The following is a 21723-nucleotide window of genomic DNA, read 5'->3' as shown; positions in this document are numbered from 1 at the left end:
CCGATGAATAGCAAATCCATCTCGCTAGCCCTGATGCTCTCCCTCTGTATTTTTTCTCGTGACTCTCTACGTGGTTGTCCTGTCAGTACCTTATGTTCAGTACGCTCAAAACTGAACAGCCCTTTCAGATCCTCTCCCGCACCTCAGTTTCCCATCAAAATTGACCTTACCCTCTTCCCCATCTCTCGAGCAGTGTGGCTTGGTGGATAGAGCATGGGTCATTCATTCATCCAATCGTATTTACTGAGCACTTACTGTGTGCAGAGCACTGTACTAAGCATTTGGGAAGTACAAGTTGGCAACATAAGAGACGGTCCCTACCCAACAGCGGGCTCACAGTCTGGGAATCAGAAGGACACGGGTTCTAATCCCGGCTTCATCACTTGTGTGCTGTGTGACCTTGGACAGATTTCACGTCTCTGCGCCTCAGTTACCTCATCCGTAAAATGGGGATTAAGATGGTGAGCCCCATGTGGGACAAAGACTGCATCCAACCTGATTATCCTGTATCTACCCCAGAGCTTAGAGTGCCTGGTACATGGTAAGTGCTTAACAAATACCATAAAAAAAAGCCTGTGACCATGGCTTTGTCCTTATCTTCACTTCCCATGTTCAGTCTTTAGCTACAGCCTGTCCATTTTTCCTGCCCAACACTTCAGAAACCTGCCTCTCCCTCTCTGTCCAAACAACCATCAAGGTGATCCAAGCACTGCCCATTCCCCAGTTTGACTACCGCTCAGCCTCCTCGCTGATTTGCTTGCCTCCAGTCTCAACCTTTTCCAATCCACACTTTGCTCTTCTGCCTGGATCAAAATCCACCAACAGAAATTCCTGACCACTGGCTTTAGGGCACGGAATCAGCTCTTTTCTACTCTCTTCTCCGACTGCATCCCAGCTCACACATTACATTCCGTGCTTGGCACGTAGTAAGTGCTTAAGAAGTGCCATCACTATTATTATTATTATTGTTATTCCCCCTCGTGTAAACTTACTCACTTTGCTCATTCTCATCTCACACCAATCTCTTACTTACTCGCATCCTTAGCCTGAATTCCCTCTCCTTTTATATCCTCCAGAACACACCACTTCTCCGTCTTCAAAGCCCTTCTGAAATCACACCACCCGAAGTAAACCTTCCTCAATTTCTCATCTCCATATCTTATATATCACCAACTGACATTTTAGCATTCCTGCCACCTAAACACTTAAGAATACATAATCCCCCACTGCAATTATGTACTTATCTCTATTCTATATTACTTTCTCCTTTCTGTAACTTATTTTAGGGCCTTTCTCCACTGCTAGGTTGTCAATTGCTTGAGGATAGGAATCTTGTCTAATTCTCATGTACTCTCACAAGCACTTAGTACAATGCGCTGCACACAATATGTGTTCAATAAATAGAACTGAAGGTATTTCTCAAAATACAAAATGAAGCAGGACAAAAAAATAAGAATATATAATAACTATGTGCACAGGGAAAGGCAAACACTACTTCTGACTGCTGTTTTTTTAGATTTGTCAGGGATTTCAAATTTTCACAGGCAACTTCACCTATATGCCTTCAACCGATGACAAAGGCAATTATGCAATTTTTATGTAAATTCCACATTTTTCTTCCTTAAGCACAGTGGAAAACCTCAAGAGTAGAAATCTTTGCCAAAATATTTCATTCTTTAGTGTGCTATAAAACAATGAGTTAATAGTTGCAGTAAATGTTGCTACTTGTTAAGCGCTTACTATGTGCCATGCACAGTATTAAGCACTGGGGTAGATAAAAGATAATAATAATAATAATAACGACAATGGTATTTAAGCACTTACTATGTGCCAGGCACTGAACTAAGTGCAAGGGTGGATATAAGCAAATTGGGTTGGACAAAGTCTCTGTCCCACATAGGGCTCACAGATTACATCATTTTACCTCAAATTACCTCATTTTACAGATGAGGTCACTGAGGCACAGAGAAGTTAAGTGACTTGCCCAAAGTTACACAGCAGACAAGTGGCGGCTGGACCCAATCCCTGTCCACAAGGGGCTCCCAGTCTAAGTAGGAAAGACAACAGGTATTGAATCTGCATTTTCCAGATGAGGAAACTGAGGCTCAGAGAAGTGGCTTGCCCAAAGTCACAAAGTAGACAAATGCAGCAGGCATTAAAACCCAGACCTGTGCTCTTTCCATTAGGCCACCATGCTTCTCCATAAGTGTATTTCTAGTCTTTACTATTTAAAAAAGAGCCTTTACAAAGCTGTCCCGCTAAACCAGCCTAGCAAGAATTTCCCAGTTAAGCAAGGTTGTATGAATTTACTTGCTTCCCACCCTCATATACCTCAATGAAATCTGCATTTTTAAAAGGATACTTGTAGTAGGGACCAATAAACTGATAGCAAGACCCTTCAGTGTTGAAATGCAAATGTTATAACTAGAATAAAAAAAACCCTGAATTTCCTTTCCAGCCCACAAAAGAATAAGGCTAAGAGATTTGTTTTTGTTTTTTAATGGGATAAATCATTAAGAAATCATGAAGAAATACCAGAGGCATGAAAAGCAATTCCAAGCATAGTTGCTTTCATAGCTAATTCCCAATCAGATGTAATACAACAAACAGGAACAGCAAGGATACCAAACTTCCTTTTGACTCACGGTTTCAGCTTCCTCAAACTAAACCCCTTATTAAAGCTGACTGCATAAAGTAAAATGGACTTTTACCTCCTTTTCCTTTTTCCCATACTACCATAGTACCGCAGAGTACTAATGAATATAGGAAAATAGCTAAAAGCAAAAAAAAAGGGAAAAAGGGGAAGGCTTACATTTGAGATGATCAGCCTCTGCACAATTATACTGACACTATTTACAATCAATCATATTTCTCCTAAACATAAAATATTCTAGCAATTCTGAAAAGGCCACTAGGATACGATTTGCTAAACTGTTGCTTCAGTTTGAGAGTTACACTAATCAGAAGAACGGCGACACGTGGCACGAAGTTTCGATGTAGAAGTTTTTTGGCTGGTGAGTTTAAAAAAGAATAATAATGGTTTTTGTTACGCACTTACTTTGTGCCAAGCACTGTTCTAAGCACTGGGGTAATCAGGTTGTCCCACACGAGGCTCACAGTCTTAATCCCCATTTTACAGATGAGGTAACGGTGGCACAGAGCCCAAGGCCACACAGCAGACAAATGTCGGAGCCGGGATTAGAAACCACGTTCTCTGACTCCCAAAGCCCGTGCCCTTGCCACTGAGCCATATGCTGCTTCTTTAAAGTCATCAAAGGATGGACTTGAACCACCAACCTTTCAGTTAACAGCCAAACCCGCTAACCCACTGCGCCACAGGAATATTTGAATAGGATACAGACAAGTATTAAAAATAAATTGGTAATGCATTTCAAATGACCATGCAGAAAACTCAGATGTTTAATACACAAAAGCATTCTGACTTATTAAACTGTCACATCCCCATAGAAAAATGCATCATGCTTAAGAATAATAAAAATCTGTGTACATACCATCCATTTGCATCTTCTTTGGCTGCATAGAGGGTGAAGACATTGTTGAAGTAACTCTGAAATTTGCGGGGAGAGTCTCTGCTGATCCAGCAGCTAAACCTCGAATATCCTTTGGTCTAAATTTCTTTCTCCAGGAAGGTGCCCTTCTAAAGCTTTTATCATCCTCCTAACAGATTGATAAATACCAAAGTACTTATTTTGAAAACAGGACAGAAGATCATGGCCAACTGAAATCAATTTTAATACTGGCTGTATCAGAAATATTACTTATATGAAATCACAGTGAACTTTTCCATTTAGCATGGTAATAATTTACATGAATAGAAAATAAATGATTCTGATGTGAAAAGAAAGTCTTATTCTCCTATGGAAAGTGTAACAGAAATTTGTATTTTATTGTGTCTCCAAATTACAAACTATAATGTCCTATCTTTGAAGCTTTTCTGGTGAAAAACTTTATAAATAGTTTATAATAGTGTATAAAACAGACCATCTATCCACAATCATTTTTATGTATTTCAGGTTGATAGTACCTGCATTATTACACAGTCTGGATGCATATTTGATAAATGTTCCAAAATACTTATGTCAGACTTACTTCATCAAATCTTCTGTCAGTGCCCATAATTAGAAGGTTGTTAAACTCTCTTTCCAAAATGGTACGGGCCTAAAAAATCCCAAAAAACACGCCACAATATTATCACTAAAGCAAGGTTTGTAGCAAATACATTTTACATTCATGTACTCTGAAAAGATCAAGACAGTTGGGGAAGAATAGAGTGGAAGTTGGCTGCAATTGTCTGGGGACAAGACCAACTGCAAGTAGGAGAGACAGGGGCTGCTGAGGAGACAATGCCAGGGAAAAGGACAAGGGCAAAAAGACCCAAGTACATACTATTTTTGCTAGTGTTCATATGGGACTTCTCTCCCCGACCCCACAACGAGCCTTACCTTTTGCAATCTTAGATATATTTAACACAATGTTTTTCGCACACCTGAACTGAATTTAATACATATCTGTCCCCACCTGGTTGCTAAATATGCAGCACATTTAAAAGCCCCAATAAAGAAGATCGGGGCCAAAAATGCAGATGCAGAAAAGGAGCTTTTTTTTTCAAACCCAAATTTTTAGACAACGATGGTTTCCAGAAATGCAAAATAATTCCTTCACCCCATATTCATTTATTCCAGAATTCTGGACTATTTTGTTTTAGCTCAGCTGGCAAAGAGAGAGCACATCGATTACCTGTGTGTTTTGAGTGGGTATTTGTAACAGGAGAGCCAATGCGTTGAAATCAAAAGTTTCATCTAAGGCCACAAGTGCACCATGAACTCCACTTTCTACCAGGTTATTTGCGTATTCTTTCAGACCAATTGACAATATCCAGCGAATCACTCGGTCATTACTCCAAACAAGAACGTCTATTGTGGAGGTGGAAGGGAGAGTTAAAGGAAAATGAGAGCGTAAAATGAATAATGAAATTTCTTATATAAAATATAGATGACACTCTATTTAGGAGGTGGTTGTCAAGTTTAAGAATTATCCCTGAGTTCCCTTGCCTTCCTTCACTCTCTAATTGCCTGCCTATTGGCCGTATCACGCTACACTGTGATGGGGGAGACGACACAGTCCATACACACCGGATCTACCGGGCCCGATCTCACAAAGTAAATGGGTGAGGGGTTAGGAGTTGGGGAGATTGTGTCATCCCCGATGCGTTTTTATTCCTGAATACTGCTACAACATGATCCCGGGCAAGCAAATGGATTTCTGCAAAACTACACATCTATAATGACACATAACAATACCACAACTGTGGTGTTTGTCATATGCCACAGTCTTCCTGGCCTGCAGCATCCTGACATAAAAAGTGACGGAGTGGTCAGATATCCCTGTCTTTCATAAATCCAACCCAAGTCATTTTTCCAAGACCTGGCCAAAATACGTTTTAGAACACTGGAAGGTTACCTAAGTGGAAGATACTGGAAGTGAATCTTAGATCCGTAAATTTTGCTACTTCCATGCAGTTTGTTAGGGAGGAAACAAACTTCTTCTACAATGAGCTAATTATTTTTATTATCTCACTTATCTACATTGAAGTTGCCTTTCACAACACCAAGATCACCAGCGGTTAAGTAAACTGAATTTGTGAAAACCATTTCTTACCATAAATCAAGATAAATTAGTGTAACTTTTTATTTGACAGAAGGATGAAATTGTCCTGCAGTCAAAAATGCAACTGCTAATTAAAAATTTACTCTGATATGCTTTTTTCCCCATTTAAAAAGTCTATTTTAACCCACTGATCTCTTCTTTATTTCTAAGATAATAATAAAGAAAGTCATTTCCCAAGTTGAGAAACTGGCTTGAAGCCACAATACTTTGTCCAAGTTACAAATTATTCCTTTTGAATCACAGCTGACTACCAAGTCACACTATGACAGCTAAGACTAAGTTGCTTTAACTGTTAACTCATGAAAACTTTGCCAATAATCTTCTCATATGTGGACTGTTCTACTCATTAATTTTCTGTAAGAACAATCTTGATTAAAGCTAACTATTGTCTTGGCTAGATGGTCGACTGCAAACTCCTTGTGGGCAAGGAATGTCTACCAACTCTGTTGTAGCGCACTCTCCCTAGCACTTCATTCATTCAATCGTATTTACTGAGCGCTTACTGTGTGCAGAGCACTGTACTAAGCGCTTGGGAAGTACAAGTCGGCAACATAAAGAGACGATCCCTACCCAACAACTGGCTCACAGTCTAGAGGGGGGAATCAGACAACAAAACAAAACATGTGGAAAGGTGTCAAGTCATCAGAACAAACAGAAATAAAGCTAGATGCACATCATTAACAAAACAGAATAGTGAATAGGTGCAAGTAAAATAGAGTAATAAATCTGTACAAACATATAAACAGGTGCTGTGGGGAGGGGACTTAGTACTTAGCACAGTGCTCTGCACACAGCAGGCACTCAATAAATACCACTGATAATGATGCTAGAGGGACAGGGACTGTGTCCGATCTGATGATCTTATATCCAGCCCTGTGCTTAGTACAGTGCTCTGCACATAGTTAGCACTTAAATACCACAATTATTACACTCGCATGGGGATGGACATCAAAAGAACAGAGTTTTTTTGGTTTTCTTTTTTATTAAAGCGCTTACCACGTGCCAGGCACTATACTAAGCAGTGGGGCAGACACCGGCTAGTCAGGTTGGACAAAATCCATGTCCCACACGGGCCTTACAGTCTTAATCCCCATTTTACAAAAAGAGGTAACAGGCACAGAGAAGTTAAATGACTTGCCCAAGATCAAGCAGGAGGCAAGTGGTGGAGCAGGGATTAGAATTCAGGTCCTTCTGTCTCCCAGGCCCGTGTTATATCAGCGCTTAGAACAGTGCTCTGTACATAGTAAGTGCTTAACAAATACCATTATTATTATTATTATTGTTATCATCCACTAGACCAGGCTGCTTCTAATCCTAACTCTACTATTAGCCTACACTGTGGCCTTGAGTGTGTCATTTAACCTCACTGGGACTCCGTTCCCTCATCAGTAAAATGAGGAAGGAATAACTGATCTCCTTAACCTATTAGACTGTATGCTCTGTGGGACAGGAATGGTGACTAATTGCCACCTATATATTTTTAACTAGTGCCTAAAACAGTACTCTGAACATAGCACCTAATAAAAACTACTACTGCCAGAGAGATCCTGTGTCCAATCTGATTATTTTACTTCCATCCTCATGTTTAAGCCCAATGCCATGGCACGGGATTAAGTGCTTATACTTCTTATTTTAAAATGCTTTTTCCTTACTTATGCATAAATTTTTAAATGTAGGAAGAAAATTCACCCATTTTTAAAAGACACGCTTCCCATATTTTATTTCCAAATGCCCTCTTTGTTGACGAGGGTGACAGTCTATAAAAATACTTTATAAATATTTAATTTTTATTCTGAACAAAATAAAATTTGTGGGAAGACCTTTTGGGAGGGCATCTGTTTGTACGAAGACAACTTCAATAAAGCTAGTTTCTGAGGAAACCTGGGTAGTATGCTTAAAACATGTTTTCTTGCAGAGTATTTCAATATTTCTAAGCTATTTCTAAGATCAAGTTCATTGATATTCATCAGAAGCGAAAGTATATATGTAATATAAACACACATACATACACACAAATACTCTCACTGAGAAGAGAGGCAATGTATGTAGAGCACAATAAAATGGATAAATATTTTACTAACTTTGCCCAAAATTTGGGAAGTTTAAGAAATATTTTGAATTAAGTACTGGAAAACATGAAAGGAAATTAATATTAGTTGGCAATGCAGACTGAACTTAATCCATTTAGTATTTTGCGCCATTACTAATACGCAGAATACCATCAGCACACTTTCCACTTCCTTACTCTCCAATGTTCTTCAAGAAGAAAAAAAAAATCGAGGCTACCAATCCACTCAAGCAACAATGTAATCAGAAGATCAGTAAAATACGATCAGTAAAATACAGTATGCCAACCTTTTATTTCATTCTGGCTTTCTTCTCTTTTTCTTTCAAGTTCCTTCCGATCATAATTTAATCTCCGTAGACACATAATTCCACACTGGAAACTGTTTCTGTTTGGAAAATGCACATGCTTCTTAGATTCAATGAAAGTAAAGCTTCTCCTTGGCAGCCGATTTGTCAAAATTACAACCATTTACCTGTGAAAACTGTCAACCATCTTAAGCTGTCCACGAAGATCTTTTTTAGTCAAATGATCCAGCATCCTAGCATCAACAAGACATTCCATGAAGTAGCTACGGTATTGAGGAAGCCCCAAACTTGGGAGCCACTCATTGCCAATCCACTCATGGTTCATATCACCATATGCTAAAGTCTGTATTAAAAAAAAATACCAAAAAAACTTAACTCAAAAGAGAAGAAAAAAATCTTTAGGGTACTTATATTTGTTGAAGTCATATTATTTTAAGATGAATTTTTTTAAGGACCAAAATTAATAACTCTCTGATTCACAAAATGTGTCAGATTAAAGAGTGCTATCCAAGATTTTCTACAATATTTACTTTGAAAGAAATTTTATCCAAAGAAAATTAGTCAATAGCAGCTCTACTCTTCACGTTTTCATCAGGTTTTGATTTTTTTTGACAATGTTCTCTAAGCTTAAACTTCTTTCACCTCTAGCATTACCATAGAACACAATTTGTAGACAACTCCATTTCGGAAAAGAATTCGGATTTAATGGATGGACTGTACCGAATGATTGTGACTCATGAACAGGCTTGAAAACTGCCCCAATTTGTCAAATTTGTTCTTTAAAAAATGTTTTGGGAAAAATGCAAAATTGCATACTTCATACGTGCCACTTTAGATATTGCCAAAGAAGCAAGGGCTTTGCTCGCTAAAGGTAAAATGGCCCAAGTACATAAGATTTTGGCAATTGTGAATTGGAATTTACTATTTCTCTTACTCCTGCTCTCTGTGGCTATCAGACTATTCCTACTGTAAGAGCATTGTTGAATAATGAAGGGCAGTGAAGGGAATTTAGGGGGGAAAGAGAACACGAACATGGGAGTTTAGCTCCCTGAAAACAGCCACCAGAGGTTAAATGATAATAATAATGATGGCATTTGTTAAGCGCTTACTATGTGCAAAGCACTGTTCTAAAGCTTCTTTCTACTCATTTCACGTACAATAATTTAAAATTCCTTTCCTTGTTCTAACCTAGCTGGAGAAGCAAGCATCAAGGAACTAGTTAAAAGCCTTTGAATTCAAAGGTTTCCATGGTAAGAAAATATACCAAACTTAAGTTTTTCATTACTTAGAAGTTTGGGGGGTGGGGGGGGGAATTGAGATAAAAAATGTATCTGAGAAGCTGAATTGGAAAAAAACTTCTAGTAATATTATTACTTAGATTTGACAACAAAATCTCATTAATTTTCCAAGTCCTAAACATATCACAGTGTAATGTGTGGTGGATTCTATTTGGTGTCTGTCTCCCACCCACAGCATATAGTAACTGTGAGGAGCTTCTCTATGTTCTTTCTCACCACTTCAGAATTGGTAAGGAAAGATCACTCAGTCAATCAATCAGTGGTATTTATTCAAAGTCAGCTCGTAGTCATTACAATTCAAAACACGTTATCACCACCACGGAATTATAACTCCAGGACAAGAAAAAACTGCAAGCCTTTTCCAGTTAGGTGGTGTATCCTCACGTAAAAACCTTCACAAGCAAAACATAAAAGTCTCTACTAAAATTTTTTTTTCAAAAAATGTTTTCAAAATTGTTCATGAGGCGTTGGTAAAATATTTTCTATTAAAGGCTGGGCAGACTTATACACCTGCATTCATTGGGATGCTTTTTGATTGGCTTTGTGGTCAAATCATTAGCAATCTTCCAAAGTGATTAAACATCAAGAATGAGAAATGACAGCTTTGTGTTCTAATTGCTTTTTGTTGGTGCACATATATGAAGAACATAGTACAGAAAATCTCCAACCTGAGCCCAGCTTCCCTCCTCATCTTCCTGGTGTTATGTGGTTAGGAAAGCAAAAGGATACACAACTATTAGTATTAATAAAATTAGTAAGGAAAGCACGTTAATGTTGCAGGGCATTTATAAAAACGTTGGTATGCGAAAAATAAAAGCAAGCATCATGCAATAATCATATAAAATAAGCAATTTATATTTTCATGCAAGTTAACACCCGTGTTTGGAGAAATTTGTGCTCAACGACAACAAAAAGAGAGTGACAAAATTAGGGCTGCTCAAAAAGGGACAAAATACAAATTGACTCTATAATTGCGCTACTCACTCCTGGAATACACAGAATATATACATATATTAGGATTCAAAATTTTATTTTTCTCTGACCAAAGAAGCCACACTACAGAACAATTATAGTTAAATTTTTCAAAAATGTGATTGAAAGGAACATGTGATTCAAACATTCAAAAAAGTGGGAAGCGCATCACAGAGAACAAATGCTGCAGTATTGTGACTAACCGTTTGTGGTGTAGCTGTAAGATTTTCCATTTCTTCATGTGTTACCCAGACATTTCCTGTGGTCTAATATGACCCCCAGTGAACCAAGCACATCCAGTGAAAGGAAAGCAGTAACAAAGAGGAAAGGTGGCAGAATATAAAAGCAATAGGTACTTAAAAGGAGCAGGCATGGGATAAGGCAATGACTTCTAAAGCTTTGAACTATATCTGCTGGCAGTACATGTACAAATCATTGTTTCAGGGATATTTCCATATTTTCTACAATTATCTAAACTTAGCATATGTTCAAAAGTTACCCCATGAGGGCAGTCCCACATATAGTTAACACTATCATAAAAAGATAATGAAACTAAAACATCAATGGTAATATTTTTCAATCCAGGTATTTATTCTATAAGCTTCCTTACTATACCCTTTTGACAATGGCCTAAATAAAAGGGCACAAGACTGAAAATACTTGTCTTCCAGTTTAAAGTACAAACCGCCCTCAAATATTTTCCAAGGAGTTATGGATCGCACACATAGGTATCAATATGTATTTCTATATCCAAGTACAATGAAATTCATATCAACATTTGCAAAATTTATGCTTTCCCACAGTTTACCCTTTTAAATTGCCACTGATGCTAAAATAACAAGTTGTCTCACAAAAATTTAAAATATTTTAAATTTTAAAGGACACAATTTTCCTTAGAGTGATTCTCGGGTTTTTCAGGCTGTATTCTAGGAGTGTTGTGAGTGGATAGAGAGGACTTGGAGGACAGGAGGTGCTGCAGGACTCTCCAGAAGAGCTAACAAAAGGTGAGCAGAAGGGGAGGAAGACTGGGAGATTCTGCCAGGATCCTTGTGAAAAGTGGAATTGCCTGTCGAGCCATCAACCCCAAAAAGTCCATTGGCAATGCTCTTTGGATTCCTGAATTGGGGATTCCAGAGCTTCAGTGGGCTCTGTGAAACTGCTGCTGGGGTAAGAAGAAAGTGGTAAGAAGTAGTTTCTGCCATCCGTATTGTTGGGCCCCACAAAGTTTAAACACCATGATTAGATGGAGGGGGGAAGTTCCTTGTGTACAACCCAAGCTCAGGCCAGGCCCAGGTAATGGTTTGGGGTATTTAAACCCGAAGGTGTGGCTTGGCCTAAATTGAACTGCGTCTAGAAGGCCCCATACGGCCTCCTCACCTCACAATATTAAGACCATAAAAAGTGCCATTAGTGGCCACACCAAAGATGCTTCTAGCATATTCTGCTGCCCAAAATCACAACGGGATACCTAGAAGAACAGTATGACGGTTAACTTCCTATACTACGGCACAAACCTTCTAACACTCTACATCTAATTCTCTCTTTAGTCAACTCTGGTCCATATATTGATCCAATGCCAGGTACAGGCAGTAGGATCACCTAGAAATGCTGACTCCTAAGACAACTTCCAGTCCCACTCAAGCCCATTTTTGGTATAGTCAGGTACAAATCAGACAAAGATACTCTTTGTTGGGGTTTCATTAGGACAGGCCACGGGGAGTTAATACAATTGTGACCTTGCAGAGCTCTAACCAAAGGAGTTTCAACTCCATTTCTTCAGGTTTTAACAGTGGCTGAGAGGTGGGATGGGGAAAGGAGTGGCAGGGTCAGGTCAGTGCTGAGAACAGTGCTGGCACATAGTAAGCACTTAACAAATACCATAATTATTATTATCACTGTGCTCAAAGAGGTGTGGTAGAAAGGGAAATTGTTCATGGAAAAGGATCCAAATGGGTGATGAAATGCAGAGGAGTATAACATTCATTTGATTTTAGCAAATCAGGCTGTTTCTGCATTTCTATCTTAGTCCTTAAGAACAGGCTTTGTGTCTACCCTGAAACAGTCAGATTAGTGGTATCTGAGTGGATACTGTGTGCAAAGCACTGTTCAAAGCAATGGGAGAGTACCAGAGAGGCAAAAATCAATCAGTGGTATTTATTGAGCGCTTACTCTGTGCAGGAGCCCTGTACTAAGCACTTGGGAAAGTACAAGAGAGTTAGTAGACACATTCCCTGCCCACAAGGAGAGACTAGAGGGAAGGCTTCCTGAAGGAGATATAATTTTAACAGGACTCTGAAAATGGGGAAAGTGCTGCTAATTCAGATATGAATGGGGAATGTGTTCTTAGGCGGGAGGATGAGAGCAAGAAAGAGGTCAACAGTAAAAGAGATGAGATTGAGGCACAGTGAATAGGTTGGTGTTAGATGGATGAGGTGTGTGGGTTGAACTGGAGAGAGAATAGGTTCCTGGAAGAGAGCAAATTAAAGTGCCTTCAAGCTTTGAAGGACAGCCATAGTTAGAGAGTGAGAGGTGAAGGATGAGCTGGTTAAAGAGACTGAGAAGAAGCAGCAAGAGAGATAGGAGAAGAGCCAGGAGAGAACTGGATCAGTAAAACTAGTTAGAGAGCGTTTTCTGAGGAAGGGAGCAATCCACAGTGCCAAAAGCAGCCCAAAGGTTAGGAGGACTGGGACGTAGTAGACTCCGATAGATGTGGCAAAAAGGAAGTCATTGATGACCTTGGAGAAAATGATCTCAGTGAAGTGAAGAAGGCAGAAATCGGACTGCAGAGGCTTGAAAACAGAACTGAGGTGAAGAAGAGGCAGCAGATGTGTACAACCTACGTGAGAAGTTTAGACGGGGAAAAGAGAAGAGAGAAAAGCGACAGCTGCAGGGCGCAGTGGGATTTATGTCAGGTTATTTTCAATTATGGGTTTTGCAAATCAAAGCAACGGTTCTTTTCTCACCACAAAATCCACTCAGAATCCTAAAGAACTGCAGTACAGCATTAACTGTGCTAAAACCCATGGAAGTCTTTAATACCCTAAACCTACTGATTTTTTAAAGATAAATTCAAAGCCACTTGCACTACAGTGAACATTATTTCATCTTTATAATCAGTATTCTCAGTTTTAATTGTATGACCAAAATTAATATTTGAAGGTGTTTATTTTATGATTTCACCCCCTAGAATTGAGTGATAAATATATGCTGTCAAATTTACCATTTTTCTTCTGTAAAAATGCAACTTTCAAGACTTTTTCCACTAACAAAAAGCTTTCATGCAATATGTGACTACTATTTTTGCTTCATACTTTTTGTAAGTGATTTAGGTTATTAAATTGTTATTTCACCCAAGTGTTTACTGGAAAGCATTTTCATGACATTCCTGTAAAACATGCAATTTTTTCTACTTAAAGACAATAAAAGCTTCAATACCTATTCTGCTCTATTTCTCTATGCAACACAGATGCCAAAAGAGAAAAATAATAAAGACAGTGCTACTTCAATAATGCTTTCCTCTTCCCCTACCCGTTCCAAGGAGGAGCCATTTAATTGATTGAATCTTACCGTTCTTGATGTAGGAGGGGCAGATGGACTCGTTAAAGACATGATTTCTTGGATAGCGAGCCTCAGTTTTAACCTGTGTAAAGGATTACTGATTCCTATTTCACGCTGTATTTCTGTATCCGATAAGGCAGACATGATAGCACCACTCTTCACATTGGCTCGGCAAGCAGCCACGTACCACGCCGGCATCCCGACCCATAGCTGGGAAAAGACAATACAACGCCAACGAGCGGATTGTGAACTTTTTCGTTTTTAAAATAAAAAGACCTTTTGAAATTTTAAGAATTAAGCCTGCATAGACTATCTTTTAGAAAGCACTGTTTACCTCCAGCCACACAACCACCGTTGGTCCATCCCACTGTGCAAAAGGCAGACCTTGTCTTCGAGCTTCTTCAAGCAACTCATGCCTACAAAATCACAACCAGTCATTTATAAGGAGAAAATATATTCTAAAAGTTACGCAAACAGCTGTTATGCAAAGATCCCAAATGTTCCTTAATCAGTTTCACAGATTTGTAAGAATAATATAATACCAAAAAAAAATCAAAAGTTTATAAATTAGCTTACGGCTTCTTCGATATTGTTTGTATGGTAAATGCTGACCTTATTAAACGCCTCTCACAATGAAAATGCTTGTTAGTTGACAGGCAACTTATTATAGCTCTTTTTCAGGTTGACAAGCAAAACTGAATCCACTATTTCAACACAATGAAACTTTAAAAGCCAATTTTCACACAACTTGAATGCACATAGTTAATTTTGTTGCTGAACTGTACTTTCCAAGCACTTAGTACAGTGCTCTGTACACAGTAAGCACTCAATACGACTGAATGAATGAATGAAACCTAGCTTTTGGGATGCTTAAAATTCCTCCAAATAAAATTCTTTGATTTTTTTCTTTAATACAATAATAATAATTATAATAATAATGGTACTTGTTAAGTGTTTACTGCGTGTCAAACACTACTCTAAGCACTGGAGTAGATACAAGTTAATCAGGTCGGACACAGTCCCTGTCCCACGGGGGCTCACAGTCTAAGTAGGTGGGAGAAAGGGTATTAAATCCCCATTTTACAGTTAAGGAAACTGAGGTCCAGGGAACTGAAGTGACTTGCCCAAGGTCACATGGCAGATAAGTGGCAGAGCCAGGATTAGATCCAGAAGCCCCGTCTCCCAGGCCCGTGCTCTTTCCACTAGGACATGCTCAACCATACTATTTAACCGAACTTTGCTAACAAATAACAAGGGTTCAGGGTCAATCTTTATTTCATTTCTGGGATGCCAGTTTCATGGGGCTACGAGAGGATACCCACAGGACTGGCACTGTGGAAATGAAGTTATTTGGGGCAGAATGGGCTCTGCCGCAAAATCAATCTCCCTCTGGAGACAGACAAAAATGGGAAATGAAACCAAGATAGCAGCTCCGTTTCTTGCCAGGCACAAGAAATGCTCATTTGTTTTCCATTAGGAAAAAATACTCTGTAGTGTACAGTGGGAAAGTGTTGTGGTAAAGCATTTTTATTTAGCTGCATATTTAACGCTTTTCATTGAACCAATTCAAAACAAAAAGCAGGGTATTTACAGTATTTGAAAGAAACCGTACTTCCAGATAAAAAGGCTATTTTCAGTGGTTTTAAATGGCGACTCTACCATGCTTTTCCCCTAAAAACAGCAAAAATACATTCAATAAAGATCAAATTAAACGTTAGTGTTGTAATTTAAACATTACACATATTATATATTTACAACACCCTGCTAATAAAGCACCACAAAATTAGCTAACTTCACCAAGTTGTAAATGCTTTTAGTAGAAAACGTTCTTGCAAAGTACAGAAAAAAACATTTTTTGGAAAGGTGAATTTAAAGTATGATAGAGCATAGCTTTTAGTATTTAACCTAAATAATGAACTTCTGAACATCCCAGCCACATCAAGCCTAGTACACTTTACCCTGCTTTTGCTCTAAAAATTTAAAATGGAGAAAAAGTAAACAAAGTTTACTTAAAATGACAAGTTTAAGAAAAAAAGTATACTTACGATTGTATGCTTGATCAAATTATTAATCAAAATTTACAAATCAAGGAAGATATTTCACAGTCCATATTGAATTTCGAAGTAAAAGTACAAGAAAACTGAAATAAAGGTAGCTACCCGTTCCCACTCCACTATGATGGGTTACTGGAATTAGAGATTATCCCAAGGCAAGTCCTACTGCCCTTGGATTAGTCACTTTCCATGAGATAATAGCATTACTCAAAACCAGGAAATACAATAGCACGTCTTTTAGAGTATCATAAAAATCCTGTGCCAAGATAAAGATGGTCAATATTCTTTTCTATTTAATGGATTCCGGGTTCATAAATCAGAGTTGCTAGCCTGTAAGGTTAATATTAGCCAGCCATTTTGGCTGCCCTGCCCTCTCTCTGCTTGGGCGGTAGGAATAGACTGTGAGCCCACTGTTGGGTAGGGACCGTCTCGATATGTTGCCAACTTGTACTTCCCAAGCGCTTAGTACAGTGCTCTGCACACAGTAAGCGCTCAATAAATATGATTGAATGAATGAATACTACGGGAAGGTGAGGCCAGCAGTCTGAGAAGCAGCAATGGTGGCTGATTGAGCCGGACCTGAGAATAGCCCACTTCTCCCGGAATTAGTTTGTCACTGTAAAAATACTGTTAATGAATGCAGAAGGCTATCTTAGGTGTCATTTCTCTGTTAACTATTTTAACATATTCCACCTTCGGAGAACATGAAATCTGTTATTTTGTAATTTGCAAACTTCTTAATTCTATGCATCCACCAGTACTCCTGAAGGATAAAATTAATAGGCAGGCTCTCTCCACAACCCACAACAAATCTGTATAAAGATTGTAATGAGTCTACTGCCTTGTAATTGTAGAAAAGACATTAATTCATCTTCACTAAATGCCAAGGTTTCTGAGGTAACCACCGGCTCATTATGGTGCTCTGGATCACCACCGGCAGCCTGCTGTGGCTACTTTGGCTGAGTCCTGCAGGTCAAAAACGTTTGTGAGCTAGATGCCAAGAGTTACAACCTATTTCCCTTCCTGCTAACTGTATATACTGTGACTCAATGGGAATATGACTGGTGGGGACAAAAGTGTGCAAGTGTTACTGGGTCAACTATTCATTCAATCGTATTTACGGAGCACTTACTATGTGCAAAGCACTGTACTGAGTGCTTGAAGCAGGTTCTTAGTCCCAAAGCCTCTGTAACTGGACTGAAGCTCATCTACTGTCTACGATGGGAGTCTCTGGCCCAACTGCTGATTTGCCCCAAATCAGCTTCACTTCACTTAACTCAGTGGTAGAACTATGATCGTAACTCAGATATCCTAAAATTGCAAAATGTTGGTACTGTATATACAAAGTTTTGAACCTTGTACGTACTTTAACCTCTCTATGGGAGAGTAGCATCAAACAGTGCATAAGTACTAGTGTATAAGTACTCTATCAGTTACAATTGTAAACCAACTCAAAGTTGTTAATAGTTGACATCTGAAACCACTCGTCAAAATTGCAATGTATACTTCAGTTGTGCGGAAAATTATTAACATAGTATAGCTTTTCCAGGATTTAATTTGATTATTTGCTTGGGCAAGCTCATCTATTCAACGTAATCTAAAATTGCATGTTAACACATCTACTGAAAATACTAATTTAAAATACATAAATTTTCCAAAAACTGAAAATGAGAGGTGAACATTTTGCAAGTTTACATTATTTCTCTCCTCTTTCCTAACTCTAAATGGGATTTTTCATTTGTATCTTTTTTCCCCCCAAACAAATCCGTAAGGTAATTTCCTCCAATAATCAAAGTGGAAAAATGTATCTGCTGTTAAGAAAAGCGCTATGCAAAGTATGGGGAATGAGTTTTAAAACACATTAGCAAATACTAAAGTAGACATTTTGTTAGGAATAGAACAGACTGGCTACTCACATACTAGTGAGCAAATCTGTAAGCACTTTTAAGCAGTTCAAAATTCATTATTTTGAATTGACTATTAATACAATTTTTTAATGGTGTTTGATAAATCCTTACTGTATGCCAGACACTGTACTAAGTGCTGAGGTAGATGCAAGCTAATCCATCAATCAATCGTATTTATTGAGCGCCTACTGCGTGCAGAGCACTGTACTAAGCACTTGGGAAGTACAAGTTGGCAACATATAGAGACAGTCCCCACCCAACAGTGGGCTCACAGTCTAGAAGGGGGAGACAGAGAACAAAACCAAACATATTAACAAAATAAAATAAATAGAATAGATATGTACAAGTAAAATAAATGGGTAGGGACTGCCTCTATATGTTGCCAACTTGTACTTCCCAAGCGCTTAGTACAGTGCTCTGCACACAGTAAGAGCTCAATAAATACGATTGATTGATTGACTGTTGGGTAGGGACTGTCTCTATATGTTGCCAACTTATACTTCCCAAGCGCTTAGTACAGTGCTCTGCACACAGTAAGTGCTCAATAAATACGATTGATTGACTGATTGACACGGACTGTGTCCAACCTGATTTGCTTGTATCCACCCCAGCATTTAGTGCAGTGCCTGGCACATAGTAAGTGCTTAACAAATGACATAATAATAATAATAATGACTGGAGCATGGTGTGTGTGTGGGTGGCTCCATAAGGGCAAGGATCGTGTCCACCTACTCAATTGTACTGTATTCTACCAAGCGCTCAGTAGAGTGACCTGCATACAGTAAACGTAAGTGCTCAATAAATACCAATGATTGACTGAGTAGAAGTCAAAGGGGATCAAAAGAAAGAAGACTCTGTGTGTTGTATTTTAAAGGTGAAATATATCATGTCAATCAGTTCACAGACCATGTTTAAAGACAAACGACAGAATAATTTAAGTACCAAACGAACGTGACACTATTATTTGCTTCAAGTGCCAGTAAATTGAGTATATCCAAAATCTCTGACACTATGTTTTCTTTTGTAGGGAAAAGACAGCAAATTAACAAAACTATAAAAGAGGCATAAAATTGCTCACTCCTCAATTATCTAGAAACAAATTATCTAAAAAAAAAAGAGAGAAATTTTCATTATTTCCTATCTACTATCTGTTTTGGGGACTTGGATAACCACTTCAATTCAAAATAGCCAAGCATGCAAATCTGGAGTTTAACCACATTTAAACTGCAAATCATTCATCAATCAGTGGTACATACTGAGTGCCTAGTATGTGCAGGGCACTATACTAGACACTTGGGAGAGTGCAATCATGAAAATAAATCATTTCAAATATACCAAAAATCTCTAAACACCATAGCTATTTGCTAACATCATAAAGTTGGCAAATAAGATATTCACAAAGTGATGATCGCTCCCTAGCTACTGACACTATCCTAGGAAATTATATCCAGAGAAAATGAAATTATCTCCCCTAAAATACATTATTACAAAGCTTCCTGTTAAGGCCACCATGTCTCACTTTGCAGCATATGTTTTGACGCCAAACCAAGACTACTTGACATAAACCATCTTTTCTATACTCTAGTGTGGCCCCTATCTTTGATTAGAACAAACCTATTTTTGAAAAAATCAACTGTTTGTTTTAATATGTCACTGTTGCCCAACTCATCTAATTTGACCATGTTTAATACCATGGTATAAAATTTTTAAAGACAGCAGCTACCTATCTTTTATGGAAAAGAGTTATTTTCTGCTTCCTTTCCCAGATTTGGCCCCGCTGCCATGAAAACAACATTTTTTGTCATAGGTTAATCAAGAAGCATAGAGTCAACCTGCAAAAAACTTCCGAAAAATTGTGACGATCCAAGTATTTCCCACTTTCCCCAACAACGTTCTTTTTCAAACAGATTCTACCTAAAAACCTTAAAATGCCATTATTATTTGGGCCAAATAAAGCAAGACTACCCTACAGCTTTACTTCTTCTGCCAGTGGTGGAAATTAGGACCTCTCAACCTTACCCTTACCCTTTTCCCCTATCCCTAAATGCATATCACTTTACAGTAACAGAGTCATGGCACTAATTTCAGTGCAAGATTAGTTATCTTGCAAGCAATTGTCAATGAAACAATGTTACATTAAAACTTTTCAAAATCATGTGTCATGGTAATTAATGATAAACCAATTTTATTCTTAGTTCACTACTGGTTCGAATTAGCTGTTCCTTACAAATAAAACTTAAAAACATTCCCTTTCCCATTGTGCATTTATGGAAAAACAACTTTTCAAAACCATCTCCTAACCGCTAAATTGGTTAGTCAACTCAAATGCCAGTGAAACTTGTAATTACACAAGAAATATTTGACTGATTAAAAAAAAATGGAAGGGGGAATATTTAAAAGCAACTCACTTTTTTTGTAGTTTTCTATTCTTCTCAGCCTGTCCTCCCAATTTACTAAGGCCCAAGGCATCCTGAGATGAGTTATCTAGGTCTGAAACTCCAGCTGTAAAGAAAAGAAAGCCTAGGAGTTTATTTTTGTAACATAACATCATCAAAGTGCATCCACCATAAAAGCATTCTAGGGAAATTCCATAAATACAACTGCTATCCCAAGAGTGCATTCTCTACTTTGCAGTTTGACTGATGAAGAAATTAATACAAACAGCAGGCTCAGACATGCATCTGAGAGGTGACATTACTCATAGCTCCAGAGCAACACTAGGAAAGGGAACTCTTTGACGAATTCCAATGATGCAGAAATGTGTTGTAGACAAAGATTAATTACTTAAGCAACTTTTGTGGACTAAGTAACTGGCATGATAAACACTACACAAATACTGTTCAGAAAAATGTGACTTTTATTCTCAAAGCACTTGCTGATCACAGTTTTTTTAAGTTTTCTTCTTTGAATCACATCGACCTAAATAGGATCTCCTTGCTTCCTGGTGCTGTGGACTTTAGAGTGGAATGCTGTTAAACAACAGCCTTTCAGTACAAGACACTTTTCGGGCAACACCCCACAGGTTGACATGTAGCCTGGCTACACTAGACAGTAAATACTGTTTAAAAGTGGCATTGTAGATGTAAGACTACATGGATTTTTGCAGTTTTTTTAAAAAAATGATGCGAGACTTGCCCTAAACAGCCTCAGTCAATATTGGCCGCCTTGGGAGGTAAATGGTCCTTAGAGACAAAAGCAAGAGTATTCAGATAATTCAATTATGATGACAATAAAATATAAAAACCATTCTAGGATTTATGACTATTATGACTAACTCCTACTCTTTAACCACAGCACTACAGGCAAGTGAGCTTAACAGTCTTCTTGTGAGTAACTGGCAGAATGCTAACTTACCTAGTGTACACATTTTTGATCTGGGCAACATTCTCAGAAACTTTACCTATTTTATAAAAACAAAATAGGTAAGCCCAATAGCTTTATAAATGAGGTATTAGCAGGCTGAAGTACAATGGATGAATGAAGAACAAGAATGGACTATCAATCAGTCAATCGTATTTATTGAGCGCTTACTGTGTGCAGAGCACTGTACTAAGCGCTTGAGAAGTACAAGTTGGCAACATATAGAGACAGTCCCTACCCAAGAGTGGGCTCACAGTCTAGAAGGGGGAGACAGAAAACAAAACCAAACATATTAACAAAATAAAATAAACAGAATAGATATGTACAAGTAAAATAAATAGAGTAATAAATATGTACAAACATATATACATATATACAAGTGCTGTGGGGAAGGGAAGGAGGTAAGACGGGGGGGATGGAGAGGGGGACGAGGGGGACTATATTTAAGCTCACTCCACAAGACATGAATACAGACTTTAAAATGGGAAATCCCTATAATCCTAAACAAAATAG

General features: G+C 38.2%; 1 protein-coding gene across 10 annotated transcripts in view; it reads right to left on the bottom strand.

The window, feature by feature from the left end:
- Nucleotides 1-21723, bottom strand: part of PPFIA1 (PTPRF interacting protein alpha 1) — a 126455-nt gene that overhangs the window by 6961 nt on the left and 97771 nt on the right. For 5 of the 10 annotated variants that reach the window (XM_038764010.1, XM_038764018.1, XM_038764013.1 and 2 more), the window contains 10 exons: nt 20259-20352; nt 14224-14305; nt 13899-14099; nt 10535-10597; nt 10028-10054; nt 8229-8404; nt 8044-8141; nt 4759-4934; nt 4111-4179; nt 3513-3678 (listed from right to left, as the gene is read on the bottom strand). In XM_038764010.1, the coding sequence (XP_038619938.1) occupies nt 3513-3678; nt 4111-4179; nt 4759-4934; nt 8044-8141; nt 8229-8404; nt 10028-10054; nt 10535-10597; nt 13899-14099; nt 14224-14305; nt 20259-20352 (1152 nt within the window). The remainder of the gene's footprint in view (nt 1-3512; nt 3679-4110; nt 4180-4758; nt 4935-8043; nt 8142-8228; nt 8405-10027; nt 10055-10534; nt 10598-13898; nt 14100-14223; nt 14306-20258; nt 20353-21723) is intronic. The other 5 variants (XM_038764015.1, XM_038764017.1, XM_038764016.1 and 2 more) reach the window with 3 other exon arrangements.

This window comes from Tachyglossus aculeatus, chromosome 22 (assembly GCF_015852505.1).
Source record: "Tachyglossus aculeatus isolate mTacAcu1 chromosome 22, mTacAcu1.pri, whole genome shotgun sequence".
NCBI lineage: Eukaryota > Metazoa > Chordata > Mammalia > Monotremata > Tachyglossidae > Tachyglossus > Tachyglossus aculeatus.
The sequence above is the reverse complement of the archived record's forward strand: the minus strand, read 5'-3'. Positions and strand labels throughout refer to the sequence as shown.